General features: G+C 39.3%; 1 protein-coding gene across 1 annotated transcript; it reads right to left on the bottom strand.

Moving 5' to 3' along the window:
- Positions 1 to 1,987: 1,987 nt before the first annotated feature.
- Positions 1,988 to 22,610, bottom strand: LOC127651880 (calcineurin subunit B type 1-like). Its single transcript, XM_052137920.1, has 6 exons — positions 22,392 to 22,610; positions 13,602 to 13,641; positions 7,392 to 7,568; positions 5,880 to 5,939; positions 4,945 to 5,129; positions 1,988 to 4,368 (listed from the first exon to the last, which is right to left on the bottom strand). Exons 1-6 carry the CDS (start codon positions 22,392 to 22,394, stop codon positions 4,321 to 4,323), a joined length of 513 nt encoding a protein of 170 aa, XP_051993880.1. The 5' UTR covers positions 22,395 to 22,610; the 3' UTR covers positions 1,988 to 4,320.
- Between the last annotated feature and the right edge of the window lie 575 nt (positions 22,611 to 23,185).

Genomic DNA, 23,185 nt, shown 5'->3' with positions numbered 1-23,185 from the left:
TGATGGACATAACTTGTGCGAAAAGAAATAACGGAAGTTTGTTTCGATAAAAATGTATTATTTAAACAATAATTATATATATATATATATATAAAAAAAAAGGTGGTGAGGGAGCCCTTTACCCCACACCTGGGAGAGATCTAAAGGATCAGGAATATTTGGCAGTGTTTAGTGACAAACAGGTGTTTAAGAAACACCTGTTATACCCTACATATAAACTGATTACCAATTAAAGCAATATTCCCAAGATTGAAGAAATATTTTGAGGATGAATGAAAAACAGAAGAATCCCCCCTGATAGCACACACACATACTAGATGTGTTTACATATGGAAGACATTTTTTTTAGGTTGTTTGATGTTCTGCAATTCCTCTCGGATGTCAAAAAGACATTCAGCAGATGACTTTGAGATGGTTATAATTTACAATACTGATAAATCTGATCTTTTTAAGATGTTTAGCAGATAATAATTCGATTGTGATGCTTTCCAGATTAAAAGATCTAAAACAGACATCTCAGAGATTTAGTCTACATGTGCAAACTGATATACACACTGGCGGCCAAACGTTTGGAATAATGTACAGATTGAGCTGTTTTGGAAGGAAATTGGTACTTTAATTCACCAAAGTGGGATTCAACTGATCACATAGTATATTCAGGACATTACTGATGTATATAAAACAGCACCATCACTATTTGAAAAATAGTCCATTTTGATCAAATCTAGACAGCAGCATCACTCCAACACCTTATTCTTGAGTAATCATGCTAAATTGATCATTTGGTACAAGAAAATCACTTGCCATTATATCACACACAGCTGAAAGGTTTTTATTTGGTTCCTTAAATGAAGCTTAACATTGTGTTTGTTTTTGAGTTGCCACAGTATGCAATAGACTGGCATGTCTTCAGGATAATATTAGGACAAAAATGGCAAAAAAAGAAAAATATTTCTTTAGAAACTCATCAGTCGATAATTGTTTTGAGGAATGAAGGCTGTACAATGCTTGAAATTGCCAAAAAACTGCAGATTTCATACAAAGGTGTCACTACAGTCTTCAAAGATAAAGCACAACTGTCTCTAACAAGGACAGAAAGAGATGTGGAAGACCAGATGTGCAACTAAACAAGAGGATGAGTACATCAGAGTCTCTAGTTTGAGAAATAGGCGCCTCACATGTCCTCCGCTGACAGCTTCATTGAATTCTACCCGCTCAACACCAGTTTCACGCACAACAGTAAAGAGAAGACTCAGGAGGTCTTATGGGAAGAACTGCAAAGACACTTTTGAAACCAAAAACAAAAAGAAAAGGTTCGAGTGGGCAAAGAAACACAGACATTGCACAACAGATAATTGGAAAAGAGTGTTACGGATCTTAAACCCATTGAGCTTTTGTGGGATCAGTTAGACTGTAAGGTGCGTGAGAAGTGCCCGACGAGACAGACACATCTATGGCAAGTGCTACAGGAAGTGTGGGGTGAAATGTCACATGAGTATCTGGACAAACTGACCGCTAGAATAACAAGGATCTGCAAAGCTGTCATTGCTACACATGGAGGCATCTTTGATGAGAAATCTTTGAAGTAGTTTAAGACGTTCTGAATTTTGTTTTCCAAATTGTAATAGTAATGTTTCACGATATTAATGTCCTGATCAGTTGAATGCCAATTTCTTTCCATAACATAAAAATCTGTACATTATTCCAAATTTTTGGCCACCAGTGCATGTTTAATTAAATTGCCAGTTTTCGTTTTATAACTTGTGCATACTTTAGCAACATCCACTAGTGAAATTATTTAAAAATCCACCCCTATATACACTTCTGATATTGTGATAAATGAAAAGAACTGATGTGATTGCCAGAAACATTGCCAGTTTAATATTTTATCCAATATCCTAAGACATGTGCTATATGATTATAAATATTGCCTACTTGACTATGATTGTGGTTCAAGAACAGTGAACATCTAATTATCACACAGATACAGTTTTACAAGTCTCAAATATTTTATTTCTCATTTTCATTAAAGACATTTCAATGGTTCCCACAGCATATGACGCAGCATGCAGAGAAATGAAGAAACAAAACGTTAAACCGAAAAGCGAAAAGTTTTCATTCACTTGAAATTTTTCCTTTGTCCAAAACCAATCTCACTATCCTGCCCAGGCCATGCCAAAGTTAAACAGATGGCTGTCTGACCCCCAGCTAAAGAAATACAAAACCAAAATATAGGAGCACTATAACACATATTCTGTACAAAACAATTCAACCCAATCATGAACGGAAAGAAGGAAAAAATAATCATAATAATAAACACAACCCCTACTTTTTAACAGAACCTGTTTAAAAGGAAGGGGAAAATGAAGTTTCGCTGGGAGTGAAACCGATCCAGAATAACACATTGCTTTTCAGAACAATAATAATAATAATTATTATGGATAAATGTAGTGAAGAAACTCACTTTAAAATCACTTCCATATTTAAACATTTACCAAAAGTTTGGCAACGTCCATATATTTATATGTAACTGTCGTTCAGATTATAATATCTCAATAGTACGATTTTTATGTAAACAAGAGAATCTTTTCCCCCATAAAATCAGATCTACATGCACAACAGAAAGCAAATAAAGACATCGTATCATGCAAGCGCATCACAAAGAAAACATGGGTCTTTGGGTAAGACATTAAAGAGCCATCACCGTGCAATGGCAGGCGCGCGACGCCGGTTTGCGCGGGAAAACCACATTTGAAGCAAAAATAGCGGAGCAGAAAGATGCTGCGAGTTCATTAATCCGTATTCTCATCGTTTAATTTGTACTCTTTTTGTTAAAACAATCGAATCACACATGTCTGCGTTTTAACTGAAATGGAGAAAAAGAGAGAAACTTGATGTGCGGATATTCCTGAAGGTCAGTCAGAACTGGTTTTGTCTACTCACGATAGCTTTTCGATGACATGCTGCGAACGGACTCAATTACAGCTTAGAAAAAACCCGAACTCACATGACACACGATCCGTCCATTGAACCCTAATATACAAACATGAGCTACGAAGATCTTTACAATGCTGCCTGCAGTCAAGTTGGAGAATATGTAACTATAATGTTGAGAGGTAAATCAATATTACTTTGTTTTGCTTTAAATTCAGAAAACACATAAAAAAGTTCAGAAATTAACTGATGGCACTGTTCCATCCTACAGTTAGTTACATGAGGTGTGATTTGACCCCCCCAGCAATAAAACACCTCCCTAACAACAAATCTAGAGTTCAGGCAAAATTGCAGCAAATAATTAATTTAACATGCAAACGAACTTGCGATTTGCTGCAAATGTTTGCCAGAGGTTTGCAGCTCTTCACCGATAGTGATGAACCGGCAGCAAACTCTTGGCAAAAATGAAGGGTTTTAAAAGTTTGCCAGAACTCTACATTTGTGTCTTAATAGTAAACCACATATATGCACAACTTCAAATATATTTGCTTTGTTCCTAGCCTAATGTATATCAGAAAGCAAGACTGTAGATGAACTCCCTGACAATATAAACACAGCACACTTCTACATACATACACACATTCTTGGTAGAAAATGTGAATCAAATTTGCATTTTCTCAGAAGCAATTAGATCAAAGCAAACCAAAATTATCTTTGTTGTTGTTGCCTAAAACAGGAGGGGAAAAAAGCAATAAGCCTGTTAATAACCTTATGTTAATGTATCTTTTCAATTGCCCGATAACATGAACATTAGATAGCGATTTAAATATTCAGCTATTGTTAAATCCCACATATGTTTTCATTGGCACTTCATGCTTGAAGCGTGTTGCACTGAAATCAAGTCTCGAGTCATATCTCTCGCTCACTCACATATACTTGAGACTTAAAGCATAAAAAAAAAAAGACAGGACCAAAATAAATAAAACACAACCCCCAAAAAGCAAAAAAAGAACCAACATGTGCATACAAACGCACACACAAAATAACGCACGCGCACACACACGCACAGACACACCCTCCTTTTTTCCTTCTCCGTCAAACTGAATCGCTCGGTAGTCTCTCCAACTGTCCTTAAATACCCGAGAATTTGGACAGAACAATCTCATGCTCTCTAACACTTAGGATGGCTGGCGTCACAAGGCTCAGGGAGTACAGACGGGTACAGAGGCATCATTCAGAGAAATACTTCCATTGAGAGAGAGAGAGAGAGAGAGAGAGCGACAGAGAGAGAGAGAGAGACAGCATGTTAGCGGAACATCTGGAGCTGATTCTCAGAAAATGGAGAAGTGAAAAAGAGGGTGTTCACTGAAGGGCCTGTCTGTCTCTTCACACGTCCACCACCATCTTTTTGTGAATATCTAAGCCGCCAACCACCTGTGGAATAAACGGACAAGTGAACAGGGAAACATGTCAGTGCATTGAAGGGGACAGCTGCAAAACAGTGTACTAATTAGGGATTTGCACAGACACCATTTTTAACATTCGGTTAACCGTGTGGTTTCAAGAACAATGAATCATGTAAAACATTACATGTGCTCTGCTCGGGCAGGTTCAGATTTTTGTGAGAAAGGGACGCTAGTATCCTCATGTATTACACTACTGAGGTTAAATAGCCTTTTCGGGGTGCTTTGATTTTTAAATGGTTTAAAAAAAATATTTATGGTACATTTTTGTCCTCTTTTGAAGCTTAACAGTATAAATCACCATCCACCTTTGTTGAAGGGAAAAGAGCAGCTCATCCTTTCTGCCTAGCATCTCATTTTGTGTTTCACGGATGATACAGGGTCGGAATGACATGAGGTTGAGTAATTGATTGGAAAGTGTAATTTTTTGTTAAAATATTCCTTTAACATCTTCATTCAAGATTTTTTGTCCGAAAGCCAAAAATAATTTTGGTGCATCCCTACATCAAATCTGCAAGAAGAATGAAAAGATGCATCATTGACTCACAGCGCAGAACTCCTCAAATGATATCCTCCCATCTCCGTCCTTGTCTGCATTGATGATGGTTTTGTCGACAATCTGCTGCAGCTGAGTGTCTTTCAGGTTATTTCCTACCATCATCTTCAGCACCTGGAACAGCTCGCCATTGGATATGTAGCCATCCTTATCCATGTCATAAATCCTAAATGCAACTGCACAAACAAGAATTAAATAAATAACGAAACATGACTTAAAACTTTGCTCCAGGGCACTATTAAATCAAAGTCCTAGAACAGTTGTTATCCCTCTCATGGAATCACCATTATTAAAGGGGTTAGTTAAGAACCAGGCAAAGGAATGTGATGGAGGCTAACAATAAGAATAAGGCTAAGTGAGGGGGCCTAGGTAGCTCAGCGAGTATTGACGCTGTCTACCACCCCTGGAGTCGCGAGTTCGAATCCAGAGCATGCTGAGTGACTCCAGCCAGGTTTCCTAAGCAACCAAATTGGCCCGGTTAGGGACAGGCTAGGGAGAGTAGAGTCACATGGGGTAACCTCCTCCTCGTTGTCGCGATTAGGAGTTCTCGCGCTCAATGGGGTGCGCGGTAAGTTGTGCGTGGATTGCGGAGAGTAGCATGAGCCTCCACATGCTGCGAGTCTCCGCGGTGTCATGCACAACGAGCCACGTTATAAGATGCGCGGATTGACGGTCTGAGAAGTGGAGGCAACTGAGACTTGTCCTCCACCACCCGGATTGAGGTGAGTAACCACGCCACCATGAGGACCTATTAAGTAGTGGGAATTGGGCATTCCAAATAGGGAGAAAATGGGGAGAAAAAAACCAAGGCTAAGAATGTCTAAGTTCGTAACAGCATGAGGGTGAATAAATGATGCAGGATTTTCAATTTTGGGGGAACTACCCCTTTAACAGGAGAAAAGTTTTGAAGACTGGAAGAGACTCACAGCGGAGCTTCATTTCCTTGTCGCCCTTGACGCTGAACTGAGAGACGCCCTCAATGAACTCTGAAAAAAAAAAAAGAGAGACAACTGTGTAACCATTTCCACACTTTTCTAGATCAGATTTATGATGACGCATTTGAACGCACCTGAAGTACACAGTGCACTCCTGAAACTAGGATGGCATAACCACAGAGTTTTGGAGAAGCATAGTGTGAGCTTTGACAACAGAACACTGAACTTCTTATTTTACCAATTTAAACTGAAACCTGGGTCAGAAAATGCACCATTATATATAAATCTATGGTCATATTTACACCTTACATTAACATACATTTCATAGCCAGATAGTATCTGGATATCATTTAGCTTGACTGAATTTACACCTTGCAGACAAATAAGTCTCCACAGTGATCTGATAGAGATCCTAATATTGTTGCCCATTCAAATGGAATATGCTACCTACATATTATAGTCTATTAGACATTTTCAAAACATTGAGGGTTAATGCAAATGCTTTCCATCATTTCAGTCTGGGTTTTTGCATCACTGAAAATGTTTTGGCGGCCACCAAAGATCAATTTCGTGTCAAGGAGCAAATTTAATGATATTCATCTCGTATTTGGCGCTTTGTAAGTGCTAAATATGCTTCTCATCTGAAACGATCGAGTGAAGCCTGGTTTCATGTGGGTGTTGCGAGAGCCAACAGTAGAGACATGCAAGCATTTTCCAATGGAATAATTAATGGGATATTGTTCATTGTTTGGGTGACAAGACAGCACGACAGCAGTGTCTGTTGTGTTCTACAGATCACAATGGCAGACTAAACAATAAAAAAGGCAAGAAATCGCAACACAGCTCTTAAACAACGGATAACTAAAGCCAGTGTATTCTCATCACATCATTATTTACTTACATAGTTGTATGTAAATAACGAAAATGCATTTGCATTTACACCTTCTTTGAATGTGGTCAGAATCCATCCCTTTCAGTCATACGATCACAATGCATCTTGGGTGCCTTTACACCTGTCATTTAATCTGATGAAGAGCTATCCAATAGCTATCAGATCACTGAAAACACATCTTAATGCAAGGTGTAAATGGGGCCTTTGTGCAGAATTGTTCCCCCGTTGGTGGAGGGGGTTGGGGTGCGTGCAGGCAGGCAGCCTCATCTTTAGGCAAACAAGAACCAGGGTAGGATGAGAGAAATTTTGTTATTTTACAACGTCTTCAAACATGGCTCAGACAATCAGTTTATTACTATACAAAATTATATAATATAAAGCAGCTGCTGGTTTGCATCAGGAACAATCAAATGAGATGAAGCACCTTCTATAAAACTTTCAATTTACTGGATTATCAAAACTATACACTATATTGTAATGTAATATGTAAAATATTTTTCCCTCAAAAATAACCATGAGATATGGCCATACAACCCAACCCTTAACAAAAATATACTGCAGTAGTGCCTAATGCATAGATTTATAGAAACAATGAACAATGATTTAGAGACCTTTGAAGTCTACTTCTCCATTGCCATCTGTGTCAAATATATCGATGACTCGCTGCACCAGCGGGTTCTGCTGTAACTCGGGCAGAGACATAAACTCCTCCACGCTGAGAGAACCCGAGTTATCCAGGTCGAGTTTCTTAAACCGCTTTCCAAGTCTTTTAATCTCATCAGCGTCAACTGAAATGGAGAGAGGGAGAGAGAGGTGGACGGGGAGAACAGAGGGAGAAGTCAGAATGTTATTTCTATAGAGACACTTTATATCAAATTGTGCATCCTTTTCTCATATGTTTGTTTCAATTAAAGCTACTACCATCACTGCTAAAACACTGATCTACTGTGATCACCTGGACTGCATCAGTCTTGACTCGTGCACACACACGCATACACACATGCACGCAGGAGGCATAAGCGATACTCCACATTCAGGGCTCTCTCTCACACACACACACACACACACACACACACACACACACACACACACACACACACACACACACACACACTTGTATCCCCATTTGAGTCCCATCAGAAAGCCAGAACCTTACCCAGTTTGCCCTGCCTGGCAGACATGGTCATCGTTCAGAGGAGCTGCTGTTAAACTACAGCGGAGAGTAGCGGAATAGGCACTGCTAAATTATCTAATCTCATTCACACAGCCACGTGGTACACAACTCCAGTAATCAGCAGGCTGACAGTGGTTAGAGTTGCAAAATTTATTAAATTACGATTGAAATGGCCAAGTGCAATTATTAAAACACAATTGGAAGTATTGAATATTAAAAACAGAATGTCATTTATGCCGACAGTTTTGTGGAGATCTCGACAAAAGCCTGAAATCGTGGGCAAATCGGAGCTCGCTCCCGAGAGCGAAGAACCTAATGTATGAACTATCAAAGACGCGATTTGAGAGAAGCCGACACATCGCCAAAGTCAGCACGATATCTAGCATGTTAAATATCTGCGATTCCAAATCGTGCAATGTGAAATATGTTTTGACTGAATATAACTGCAGTGTTGACCTACAGCCAATGAGAGAGCAAGAAACGGGGTGGGAAATTTCCGTGGGAGGAGTCCTGGTGTACCTGCAACAGAACATCAACTAGCATGACTGCGATATGATCTTTGATGTTTCCTCTGAACTGTACCACAACCGGGTGGAGAAAGAGAAGAGTTGGAGGAAAATTGCCAATTCTCTTGGACTGTCAGCTAAACAGATAGATTTTTCAGTAGGAGGTACTTTTTCATATTGTAACCAATAAAATATATGACGCCTTGAGGTGATTAAAAACATACACATCATATTCTGAAATGCATAACATATGATCATGCATTTGTTTTCGTATCTCGTATCATTTCTCGCATGTACTCTGTTGTGAAACGTAATTTGGAGTCCAGGCAGAGTCGTCGGGATTCATCAATAGTGAAATGTTTTGTAATGTGTTCACCCCTGTCGCCGATTCCTCGAGTAATTTGAAAACGCTACGACTTCCATGAAACAACAGACAGTTGTGTAATATGAACTGTACCACGATCCGACGTCTCTGAAATTTGTGTAGTGCGTAGGAGGCATCTTTGTGGGAAGGGGGTCCTACACAAGTTTGTCAACACAAAACCGCCACAAGAGTTTTTTCATTTAATATTTAGTATAAATCCATAAAAAACAAGATCTGTAGTTTGTAACTACAGGTAATAGACGCCAATTCAAATACTTTAAATCTCAATGTGCTTTTAAATACAGAGATAAAGTGCAGTTTCTCATTGCGGTGTACAATCTGATGGTCTAAATTCATTTCACTGTATTTAAGCCACAGAATACAATGAACACAGAATTCATGGAGGATTTTAAAATGTTAATATCGCCGGACTTTGTTTCAGTTCATAGTTCAGAATCATACATAATTAATTGGGCCTGTAAGACACCGCTAACATTTTTCACTGCAAAAACGATTGTGAAGTTCTGCAAACTTTTCTTCTGTCTATCTGACAGATTCAAGGGCACACGTCAAGGTCTACGTAGATAATGCTATGTGAACAATCAGTTCTCGTAGTCAATGTGATGAATGCAGGAGAAATGAGCAGGAGTAAAGACTTGTATGACTTTGACAAGGACCACATTTTTATGGCCAGATGGGAACGCGAGTGTCGAAACTGGACCTTGGAGCAGTGGAAGGTCGCCTTGTCCTGTTTTCTTAACATCACGTGGATGGCCGTGTATGTGTGTGCCATTAACCTGGGGAAGTGATGGCTCAAGGATGCACTGTGGGAAAACAACATGCAGATGTTCTGCTGGGAAACTCTGGGTCCGGCCATACATGTGAACATCAATTTGAAACATGCCACCTTCCGAAACATCATTGATTCATTGACAGACCAGGTACACACCTTCATGGCAATGGTATTGCCTGATGGAGTGGCCTCTTTACCCGCTTTCAGCAGGGTAATGCACCTTGCCACATTGCACACATTGTTTGGGAATGGTTTAAGGAACATGATGAAGAGTTCAAGGTTTTGCCCTGGCCTTCAAATTCCCCAGATCTCAATACGATCTGTGGGATGCACTGGACCAACAAGTCCGATCCATGGCAGCTTACGGGCAGGGTTCCCAATCTTTTCAACCAATGAATTTCCATGCCCAAACATTTAGCATTACATTCTAAAAATGTCCCCGAAATCACATAATTGCAAATTTGTAAAAACAAAACCACACCATTTTTTGATAAAAGTTCAACTGAAAACATTTAATTTAAATTTAATCCATACAAACACATTGTATGAATCCTAAAATGGGCGAGGATTAGTGGCACATTGTTGTCGCTAACGGTGCTTTCACACTTCGATTGCTTGGACCACACCCAGATTCATTTCCTCAACCCCCCGCGGATCTCTGTTCACATTATGTTATTTCTGTCCATTTCAGTCAGATTGATGGCCATCAGTTTGCGCTTGAAGTGAACCCTCTACAGGTTCAATAATGTATTTCTTTGTATTAAAGAAACAAAGAAGAAAGTGAAAATCATAAAATAATACAAGACACCTTGAACTTAAAATGTTGTTCCATTTTCTTTTCTTTAGGCAGCATTAACTGTATTACCAAAACACACATTAAGCAGCATTATTTTGGGAACACATTAGGAATTTATTAGGCTTTAATATTCTGATTATTATATATATATACATTTATAACTGTCTTTAGCTCTAAATCTTTAGGCTATTAGTAATTTTCCACCTGTTGTCGTTGATGTATACTTGTCCCTGTAATAAGAGCACTGTAAGTCGCTTTGAATAAAAAAGCGTCTGCAAAATGCATAAATGTCAAATGTAGTGATATGGGCTTATAAACTATCACACAGCCACAGGATGTACAGTATGCTTGTTGCTGTGTGTTGTTTATAAGAGACGATAATAAAATCTGCTTCTTACTTTACCAAGAGTGTTACGATGCCATATTTTCATGTCTCCTCCACTCATATTTATCTATGAAAACCTCATTCATTTCCAAAGGCGATGTTTTTTAAGCCATGCTGAATGCAAAATCTGCATGACAATGTCCTATATACCACTGAGAAATATATATATATATTTTTTTAAAAGAATGGAGTGAGCATGTTTATTATTTTCCAACATGAAACAAGATGCAGTTTTGGTGTGAAGAAAGCTGAAGAGGCAATAAAAGTGCACACTGAGTCAAGCTGCTTTTCCAGCTGATTTCAGCTCTCTTGGTTGTGTAAAGTTTCTGGTAGTAGTGACAGGCAAAGGGCCTAATGGTGATGAAACATACCAAGTTTCGTCCCAATCCCACAAAGCATTACGGAGATACAGCCTCAAGTTCAACATTCTTCATTGAATTCGTTGAAGCGCCATTCGAAAACGGTATAGTTTATCAAACTTCTATGAACAACTTATTGCTGTGAGTGCCTCTAGATGATGCAGGCCAATTTTCGTCCAAATCGGACAAACAGCCTAGGAAGAGTTTGAAAAAGTATGTTTTTCAGATAATTTAAAATGGCAGAAAATGACGTACTAGGGTGCATTCGAATCATCTTGAGAAAATAGTCTCTAGGACACACGGTTCAAAAGTTATTAACATAAACGTGAGTGCAAATTTGGGCAGTTCAAGCATGGGTGAAGACATGCAATGGTTTGCTGTAGTACATCTGAATCATCATACGAGTGGTAAAAAGTAGTAGCCTGATATCTGCTGTGCTAGATCAAGCTCCTGGCCACTTCCCAGACTACACTAAAGCAGATGACCAAACCACTTACTCTTCATATCTATAAATATGCTTGGGGTACACCCTGATACTGATGTGTATCAATTTGTGTAATTAAACCAGGTTTTACAGCGTTGTGCGTCTGTCTTGGCTGAGATGACAAAGCCAGGTGAAGCTGGATGGAGAGTGGTAAGTCTGGAAGCACTATGGTCATACGGGGTTGGACGGCACATCATGAGGGCGAGTAAATGACAACAGAATTAACATTTTTGGGTTAACTCTCCCAATTATACACCGCTCAGCCACAACATTAAAACCACCTGCCTAATAGTAAGTGTTCAGTTTGTGTTTGCTAGATTTCTCTGGTCTGATGTGCACACTGTTGAATGTTGTTGTTGTTTTTTATGATATCAGAAAAGTGTTTAACACAGATGCTAATTGGGGAGGCATTATGGTGTAATTGTGGTTGCTAAGTGCCCATCTGACCAACAGGTGGCTCAGTTTCACACCAGCACACTTATTATCAGCCTGTTACAGTTCTCTGCAATTACTTTCTCTAGCCTCCTGAGAAAAATAAGATGTTGCTTCTAGGAGAAACACATCTTCAGGAACGGTTTACGAATCATTCCTCTCTGGGGTTGTACCTGCAACCTTTGTGTTAGCAATCCAGATCATTAATCATTACCAAATAGGGATGCACCGATACCCCTTTTTCTCTTCCAATCTGATACCTGAAATCTCAACAGTGTTGTTTTCCCAAATCAGTTAAGAATATCTATACTTCACTCTGTGATACTAATTGGGAGTACTCTTTTATATGTAAAGTTTGTATTTAAATATTGTAATAATGTGCTATGTATGGGTGTCAACAGAACTGCGTCCCTCACTAACGTGCTGCATATGCTGCATACTATATCTTTACCTATTGAAAACAGCCTTTTGTGATTCAGAAAGCTACTGCATGTCTTCAAGTGGCTTCGAATTAAATACACGAGTCAAATGGACTACTTTAATAGTGTCTTTCTGGTTCTTTTCTGTAATTTTTGGAGCTTGACAGTAATGAACGTGACTTAACACACGGTATCGGATATGGATTGGGCTCATCGGACCGATACCCGATCAGTCTAAAAGCGGCAGTATCGGAGCCGATACCAATCCAGGTATTGGAGCGGTGCATTCCTATTAACCAATCACCATCCACTTTACTTGTATTGAAAAGAACAGCTCTGACGTTCTGCCTAACAGCTTTTGTGTTTCTCAGAAGAAAGAAAATGATACAGAACGACACGAGGGTAAATGAGTAAAAGATCACAAAATAAACGAATCCTTTAACTTACAAATGAGAGATGGGCTACGTTCTTCTACACACAGAAAAGAACACAAAAGAAGCCATTACATATGATAAATCACCCTCCTTGACCAACTGGGAGTACTAAAAGCCTCTCAAATAAGCATATAAATACACACACACAAGGTCCAAAAATAAAAGTACCCCTAAACGTGTTTGTCAGTAATTACAAATGTCCAAAAGAAATAAGAAAATCCACATGAAAATGGGACTATCACCTCATGTTCCTTACCACCAACTCTAAAAATACACTTTCAGCAGCCCTAACACTGACCTTTACCAGCTGGAGTAATATATAGACCTAATTTCCACAGCAACACCCCTACGCCACCATGTCTAGCCTGAGTGCACTAGCGCTGGCCCCCCTCCAAACTCAGAGAGCCCCACTGATCCAGGGGAAGCCCTTTCCCTCATGACTCCATTCTCCAGCTGATCCTGGAGCAGCCGATACAAGTGTTCAAAGGAACAGGAACGCAAGCTATTCTGAATGAACCCAGACACGGAAAGGTATTTTCTAAATCTCCAAATAGGCCTTGACCTCGACTAGTCCTTACTTAGTTTGACTTGCCTAACAGATGTTAAAATCCCATTGGTGAAATTAATGAAACAAAATCAAAAGAGGTAATATGGAACAACTGCCCATATACTTACAGTGTGAGCACATTTCCAAGGGATAACTCGCCTCGTTTCCCTGTAGAAAGAAAGAAGAAAAAGCCCAAATCAACATGAGAATACACATCACTGGTAAAAATCAGATTTCAAATCCAATCCCCACAAGTTAAACGTATATCATCGCCTCAGGTGATTAAATAAGGACAAAAATGTACAAAATTGTATAGGCTAATAATATTCTTATTTTCAAAATAAGACGGCACTCTTGTAAAGACTCTTTGCCAATCGATTTAGAGGACTGGAACTATCTGTTGAATAATCAATACATAAATTAGAGACAGAGCGTGAGCTTATTAGAGATGTAGAATATTAGAGTCAGGGGAACAGCCCGTGTTTTTAAGCCAGAAACGCTCTGTCTGTGAATGAATTTGCACATTCGGTTTGCTGACATGTCTTTTGGAAGGTAAAATTAGGGGCAGTTCTAAAAAAAAAAGACACAGTGAAATCAATGGGACAGAATGCAGGTGACTTGAGAAATGTTTTTATAAGTTGAAGATCTACTACATGGCTGTGGCAGGGTGGAGGGCGGGAACGGATCGTGATTCCGCACACCCGGCCCCTAACCAGGCTAATTAGCCCTCGATAAAACGGCGAGATTTATGGACAGCTGTCCGACACCTGTGTGTCTTTTTGGTTAAGTTTATAATTAAAATATTATTTATATTATCAAGCCGGTTCTCACCTCCTCCTTTCCATTATCCCCTTTACATTGGTGCCAAAACCCAGGAACCGTAGTAGAGTCCTCTCCACTACCATCCACCCCAAGGAGCAGCCGTGGCCATTCACCAGGGGACAGAGGAGCCCGGCTGCCTGAGAGCGGAGGTATGGCCGCCGACCGCGAGGGGAGGACGGTCTCCTAACCGATCAACTGGAGTGGTCAGGGCCGCTGCCCGGGGCGGAGTCGTCCCCTACCAGCTGCTGAAACACGGCGGGGTCTGAGACCACCAACCACGAGCGGGGGAGGGGCTCCTAACCGATCACCTAGAGTGGTCAGGGTCGCTGCCAGGGGCGGAGGAGACCCCTACCAGCCACTGAAATGCGAGCGGGGAGGGGCTCCAGGCCGACCGCCTGGAGCGGGGGAAACCCCTTCCATCCACCAGAACGTGGCACTGCATTCCGTCCACCAGGGGCCGGAGGACTGCCTCCGATCCTCCCGGGAAAACGTGGCTGTCGTCGGGTGGAGGAGTGGCCGAGGAGCAAGCTACGGCGTAACGGAGAACAGGCGAGTAAGTGTTTTTTTTCCTCTAATTTTTTTAATGCTTTTTTTTTATTTGGCACTATCGCAATTATGGCATGTAGGTGCCACACTTTTTTTTTTTCCTCCCCATGTCCCCTCCCTCATCCATGTAGATGGGATGACCTGCCGGCAGATGGGGCAGAAGGCACGCCCCTCCCCAGGGAAAGAGGGGGGATGTACGTCATGCCAGGGGCTCCCCGGCCTGAGAGAACGAGGGAGGAATGTGGCAGGGTGGAGGGCGGGGCAGGGTCATGATTCCACACACCCGGCCCCTAATCAGGCTAATTAGCCCTCGAGAGGGATAAAGGCTGACCGAAGACAGCAGTGCGACAGAGAGAGAGATTTACGGACAGCTGTCCGACGCCTGTGTGTGTGTCTGTGTGTCTTTTTGGTTAAGTTTATAATTAGAATATTATTTATATTATCAAGCCAGTTCTCACCTCCTCCGTTCCATTAACCCCTTTACACTGGCATTTTAAAAATGTGCCGTTCATACACGAAACCTGGCACAATGATCAAAGACATTAATAAAATAATACTCGACTTGGTTCCAAAAATCAACAGTGTGAATGGAAAGTGGACTTCAAATGCTTTAAATATTTTATTTATTTTGGTTTAGAATCTTGGTTTAAGGTTTTTCCAAAATTCTTCAACAAAGATCAAAATTACTAACACTAAAGGCCAACGTATACTTTGGCTGTCATGCACAGTATGCATGATGCAAATTTCGTCATCAGCACAGTCCACCTGCAGCCCAGACTTTCTTGACAGGCGGACGCGGTCCTCGTATGTGCACATCGTATATGCGCCTGCCATTGACTATACTAAAAATCACAAAGCAGCTGTATTGGGTCGTATTCGTTTGCGGTCAGAAGAGTATACTTTCGAAAAGCAACACGGTTGACCTTTCACAAGCTGATCTGGAACGAATAAAAACAAAGTACATCCGGGGCTTAACTCAAGTTAAACACAACAAAGCTGGTACAGACCTTTAGGCTGTTCTGGAATACTGTGTTGTGTCTTTTCTAAGTTTTTGCACAGTGGACGATCAAATATCAGAAAAATTCCATAGATGGAATGTTCAAATAGGCCAATGGAATGCTCGTTAATTCAAACTCCAATAGTCAAAATATTCAAATGCAAACAATCCTACAAGAGGCATTTGATCTGCTTTAAGTATCTCTCTCTTTCTGTATATCTAGCTAGCTAGCTTGTGGATTGTCTTGTATTAAACTTTAACCTTTCAAAACTATTTTAAACTTTCAGACACACTTGTCATGACAAACTATACCTATTTAGATTTTAGTATATCGTGTCATCCTACCTTGTGCAATATTTGTTTACAAAGTCTTAAAAAAAATCATTCTTTTTATCATTAACAAAAAAGAAAATTAAATAATTAAATTGAAATTATTTGCATCGTAATGAGGCAAAATTGCATAATCGTGGCAGCCCTACCATAAAAATTATTTAAGCTCATCAAATTCCTCAACCAAGCAGAATTTATTTTAGTTATACCATATCCTCTAGTCAGAATGTTTTACAATTTAGTAAATCAGGGTCTTCATGTATTCTCAATTAATGACAAACAGCTGTCACAAGTCACAGGCTGCATGGGTCCTGAGTCACCACTATGGCACTTAAAGTGTCTTAGCTAAGAAGCTAATCAGATTTAAGAGTGCGTTTACAGGGCGATGGAGGAGGCCACCAGTCCCCGAGAAAAGACAGCCAATGAAACTGGATATTGTGCTGCTAAATGTTTTGCTGTCTGTAATATTATGTAAACACTGACACCACATAAATACACACAATCAATTATTCTTATTACCAAGCATAATGAGACCAAAGGACAACATCCTTTATTGAAGACTTTTGCAGTACGACAACAACATTAAAACTAGTGGTCGATTGCAGCAAGGTGGCTACTGGCCAACATAGCATGGCAACGTCGTCTTGACTTGTTTGGGGCAAGTACTGCTCTGTATTTTCACCATTATGTTTTTCTTCAGTGTTCTCACATGAAAATAACAAAGTAGTCCTGCCCACCGATGGCTACACAAATATATATGAATGGAATAGTGGAATCTGTATTGGATGACACACTTGTACTGTGACAGTATATACCATCAGGCATTATTTACTATACATTAGAGGAATTACACGCTGTACTCAGCTAATGAAGAAATCAGGCCATGCTACCACCACCCAATTTCAGTGCACTGGGACATGCACAACTAGCAGGAGACCAGGACAGGAGAGAACAGGAGAAGAAATGAAGAGTATGCCATGATAGAGGAGATAGAGAGGGAGGTAGATAAAGACAGAAAGATGGAGAGAAAGAAAATGGAATGGGGGCAGCGCTTCTAAAATGATACCTCATTAGTTATTCCAGTGTTTCCAAACCACAGTGCCGCATCACACTAGTGTGCCGTGAAAGATTGTCAGGTGTACTGTGGAAAATTATCAAATTCCCAAAATAAATAAATGCATGAAAACACAATCATTTCAGGTATCCAAACTCTGAGAAATTCGCCATTTTGAAACAATAATCTGTCACTTTTGTGATTGTGAAGAGCATTTATTAGGAGTGGTGGCGTAGTGGGCTAAAGCACATAATTGGTAATCAGAAGGTTGCTGATTCGATCCCCACAGGTCCAGGTTGCTCCGGGAGGATTGTCCCTGTAGTAAGGGCACAGTAAGTCGCTTTGGATAGAAGTGTCTGCCAAATGCATAAATGTAAATGTAAATGATTAATATGCACAAGTGAGTGATATTTATACATGTTAAGGGTCATCACATGACTGGCGTCAGCACTGCAGAATACATTGAAGTCTATGAAGTGACGTCACATTACACCAAAGTGTTTTCACACACACGTTTTTGCTTCACCAATAATGTCTTTGAGAGTACTAAGCAACAAAATATATTAAATGTCCAAATTTGTGAATAGACATTGAATGTCAATGTCTCTTCAGTATATCTAACGCAAGCACTGTTTGTGTCTTGTTGTTTTTTTTTGCATAGCCGAATTTCAAACATCACAAGTAAACACGCTACTAAGACAGACAGTAGAATAGGTTGGCACTGCTTTGGTGGCATGGGGGGGACCTACACAATAGTAGGCAGGTGGTTTTAATGTTGTGGCTGATCGGTATAATCTAATATATATATATAGTTACATGTTTATCGTTTACATGCATAATTTTACATACAGCCATTTTTGCAATTCTGCTCCAAATATACATACTTCATCTTTAAAGCACCCTCTTTGTGTGAATTAAATTATTAAAGAAGTAAATTTTAGGTGCTTTGTGTGTTTGCACATTTGGTGTGGAAGTGGATCAAACACAATGTAGGACATTAAATCAGTATGTCGTTAAATCTCAAATTTGTTAGGACGTTCCCGTGCACTTCAAACAGAGTGCTTTGCCAGAGCTAGTAGGTTAGCTCAGGTTGAGTGCCTTGTGCTATTTTGACGTTAGTGTTAGAGAGACAGCAAATGAACTTAAAGTGGATTGAGGGTTTAGGATTACTTCAACTGGTTATCGAGTCTTAACTGTGAGCAAGTCATTAGGCATGAAAAACATCTCAAAACAAACAAAATGCAATCATTTAAATAGTTAATTGGTTAAAATGAAACAGAATGTTAAATTGGCCAATTTACTCTTAATGACGTCACTACCTTCTCTAGCAGTCTAACATCCAATTAGGAAGTTCCTCAATGGTCTGATCTAATAGGAAGATATCAATGAGCCAACTGGCACCTGTTCAGATACTTCATTTCCAACAGCATCCCTGCACCCAATAGGTGTACTTCACAACTATTTAGCATGCAAAAAGCATTGTGTCAAATTAGTTTGATGAGCTTGTAGTCAAATGAGCTTGTAGTAATTCTCTCTGGTAATGGAAGGAATTAAGCGCAGGTGAAAATGCATTAGCAAATCACACTCATACCCCTACTGGCATGGGTCAACAGATGTAGTGTTAATTTGCATAATTTAGCAGATGTTTTTATCTGATGCACTTTACAAAAGGGGAATGCTAGAGCATTCTACAAAGTTATTAATGTTTCATTCTAAGGAGACAGTACCAAAAATATGCTAATTAGGGTAGTAATGTATAAGATATCATCCATGGAGAATATTTCATAACAACGTCAACGTGAAAAAATGTTCACACCCCATTTTATTTCTGTAATCTGGCATATTTCAGAGTAAAACAGGATATTCAAAGTGGAAAAAAGCAGGAAGGGACATTTTACATTTGTTTGGGTATTGATTGGATCATGAAAAGTGGCCGTTACATTGCAGAATGGAAAAGGTGGTTGGAGGCTGGAGGCGTCATCCGAAAAATAAAGTTGTTTCAGATGCAGAGTCATGCATAACAAGACCAGGAATGTGCATTAAATAGTAAATGGTGACAATTTTGAATTCATGCTGACTTTAACTATAATCCACATTTAATAAACAGTACTCAGTAATATGTGACAGATACATCACTCATATATATTGTCTTAATTGAGGGGACATAGCTCATTTCAGCAGTCCAGATGAAATGCTTGTGCCCAGAGTCCTTAAACACTGGCTAAACATGGTCAATTACTACGAAATTAAAATGAGTAAAGATATGCTGGTGTAGAGAGCTGTATTTGGGGACCAGGTTAAACTAAAAATGAGTGACTCATTTGAAAGACTAAGGGTGTGTTCACACATGGCAGGTTTGGTTTGATTAAAACGAACTCTGGGGAGATTGCTCTGTTCATTTGAACAAGTGTGAACGCTGCCACCCGAACCTTATTGCGCACCAAACAAGTGGACCGAGACCGCCTGAATAGTGGGTCTCGGTCCGCTTCCAAAAGAACTCTGGTGCGGTTCGATTGATATATGAACGCAACATGGACCAAAGACGTCTAAAAACACCAAAAACAGGAAGTTGCCTAATACTGACCTAAAGGATTCCTCGTTTTTCTCATCATAGGAGCTATGTTGAGCATTACAGTATGGTACTGGCTTCAGGACCACCCGTCAGCTGTCCTTGCAGCATATATTCGTTTGTGTGTGCAACAGAGGAATTCCTGCCGTTGTTTTGACTCCTTTGCACATTTTATTGGTGCTTCATTAATTCTCAGCAGGTAAAAATACCACCATACATACATCCAACGAGCGCATTTCGCCAGCATTGTTTTTGATGATCGGCAAGTTCCGTCACAAAATATACGTCATAAAAGCTGTCCAATCAGGTCGTGACATTTCCCTGATGCCTTTGCTTTTGTATCGTTAGGTTCAGTGTTAAAAATCCCAGTGTGAATGTCAAGCGAACCAGGATTAAACGTATAATTAAATGTTTTGGTCCGGACCAAGAGAACTATAGTACTTATCGAAAGCAAATAAGATGGACGTCCCACCTTAGCACTCCCTGACTCGAACAGATTTAGAATATGCAGGAAACGTTTTCCAGAGAGTTTAACAATCCAGGATGTGCTACGACATTCGATAAACCATCAATAAGCACCTCTACTCTAAATGAAACACAGTCATTTGATGCGCGGTTATCGACTTCATTCGCTAAGTTGCGCAACTCTCTAGATTTATGTGAAGCGTCAGCTATAGATTATTTATTTATTATTTTATTGCAGAACTTACATACATAAACGATCAGGGAGATGAAGCATGGTTGTATCTTTTACAATGAACAATCATAACAACAGAAAACAATATTATGGATTTGCGGACATCAAAATATGAAGTTATATACACAGAAAAAAAGAAAATCATATAATTTATGAAACTTGCTCATTTTGTGGTTTTGTTGAAGAAACAGCTCCACATTTATTTTGTGATTGTAGTATAACTAATAAATCTTGGATTGACTTAAGCTCTTGTGTTTTTAGCCCCACAAATAGCTTTAGTTTACACAATATGGCGATGACCTAACGTCACATCAAAACAAGTCATGAGTAATCGAGCACACGCTTCAGTCTATAATAAGACAATGGTGAGCAGGACACGCCCACATCATTATCATACAAGAAACAGAAATGTAAGAATAAATATAAAAATAAATAAATGTGGGAATATTTAAATATGGAAATAAATACAGGTGGGAATAAATAAATATAAAAATAAACAAATGCAGAAATAAATAATAATAAATAAAAAAAATGAAAGAATAACAATTTTTTTAAAGAATTAAAATAAAAAGAGAAAATAATAAATAAAGGAAAAAAAGTCTACAGTAATAAATTTCATTAAAAACGAATTATATTTGTTTAATCAAGACATTTATTTCTTTATTTTCTTATTATTACATTTATTTATGTATTTATTTAATATTATTTTTGCAGGTTTTGTCCTCCATACTGCAATAAGACGTTCCCTCTCAGATATCAATGAGACATTCAGCAGATGTCTTTGAGACGTTTATGATTTAGTATGTTTGTACTATAAATCTGATCTTTTTAAGATGTTAATCAGATGTTATTGAGAACCCAGATAGCACACGAACATCTCTGAGATGTCCATTTTAGATCTTTTCATCTGGAAAGCATCACAATCAAATTAACATCTGCTAAACATCTTATAAAGGTCAGATTTACAAACAATCTAATAATAAACATCTCAAAGACACCTGCTGAATGTCTTATTGGCATTTGAGACATACTTATTGACATATGACTTATAGACATGTTGCAAATAAGCAAACAACATAAAGAAATACGTCTTCCAGATGCAAACACACACATAAACAGACATCTGGGTGATGTGCGTGTGCAATCAGGGTTAACATACTGTTACAGATAAGAGTTGTTTAAGCATATATATATATATATATATATATATATATATATATATATATATATATGACTTCCTGTATTATGTCACTTGTGTCAAACTCATGATTGAGTACACATTAACTGATACAAGACTACTACACTTGATTGATCATGTAGGGCCACATAATCATTATTCGTAAACAATGCTTGTTTTGGAGACCCCTTTTAAACAGCACCCCCTTTAGTTGATGGTGGGCCAGCGATATCAATCGTTTCAGGAGAAACAACCAGTCGATTCATGTTGTCAAGAGATCTATTTAACACGCAAACCAGCTCTCGATCAGGCTTTACACATGTATCGATTGAGCCCATCATCGCCGTTACAATGAGGAGCGGTAGCAGCAGCTAGCTCGCGATACAATGTTTCTCTTGTCCTGCCGCGGTCATTACAACGCTCATATCGCACATTGTATCACTGATTGATCAAATAGAGAAATTACACTGGAATCAAAGGGAAAACAAATGTGTTTTCTGTGTCCATGTTTCCCTTCCTAGCGTAAAGAGGCTTCCCGAACGTGGGCCACACTGACAGCCTTCAACAACGGCTTTGATCACGACACCGCGAGCACATTTCGAGCAGGTCACGGCACCAGAAAAATAGCTTTTAACGCTCTGTTGATCTGAAGTGCGGCATATACATAGTATGTAACGTATTATGTACATTTGCACTGCTTTTACTATAGCTGTTCGCTGGTCTTACCATACTGTCGGTCGGCTCTTCTTCGCCTTGTGCAGAATCTCACGAATTTAACGGGTCGCTCTTGCGCTGTCGGTGATCGGAACCGCTCGGATTTGTCTTCTCGGTCTTTCAGTCGACGGATGACGGATTCACTGCAGTGGCTCCAGCAGGTCCGCAGCGGAGGGGGAAGAGGCAGTGGGTTGAGTTGGTGGTGGAGACGAGAGGAAGGGAGGGACAGAGCAAGAGAGAAGGGGGGAGGTGCATTAGAACAGCACATCCGGGTATTTCAACCTTATTTTCTCTCTGTCAATACAGGAAACCTTGGTTTTCAATGAAATAATATTACAATAACGCACAAAATAACGTGCATTTGGCACATTCTCCTTAATATACATGTATTTGCGTCTAAAAAAACAAGAGCTGGCTAAAATGACCTCATATATATATATATATATATATATATATATATATATATATATATATATTCAGTATGCAAAAGCTGCCTCATGACCAATCCAGGACCATTAGGCCTACCGTACATTAACTACGTTTTCTTATATTTGGATAACATATTAATCTTAAAGATAGACATCATATTAATTAGCTTTTTTCATGTTTTATTTAGAATTATATTTTAATTGGTAATATCAGTTTTCTCTGTACTCAGGATCACCAAGGATTCACTCAAAAATGATAATTATCCTTGGTCACCACTTGCATTGAATGGACAAGCAGACATCATATCCCCATTAAAATATCTATGTTTATGTTCCACGGCAGAAAGAAAGGCATACGAGTTTTAGACGACATACCGG

The sequence above is a fragment of the Xyrauchen texanus genome, chromosome 11 (assembly GCF_025860055.1).
Source record: "Xyrauchen texanus isolate HMW12.3.18 chromosome 11, RBS_HiC_50CHRs, whole genome shotgun sequence".
NCBI lineage: Eukaryota > Metazoa > Chordata > Actinopteri > Cypriniformes > Catostomidae > Xyrauchen > Xyrauchen texanus.
This window is presented reverse-complemented; position numbering and strand designations above follow the sequence as displayed.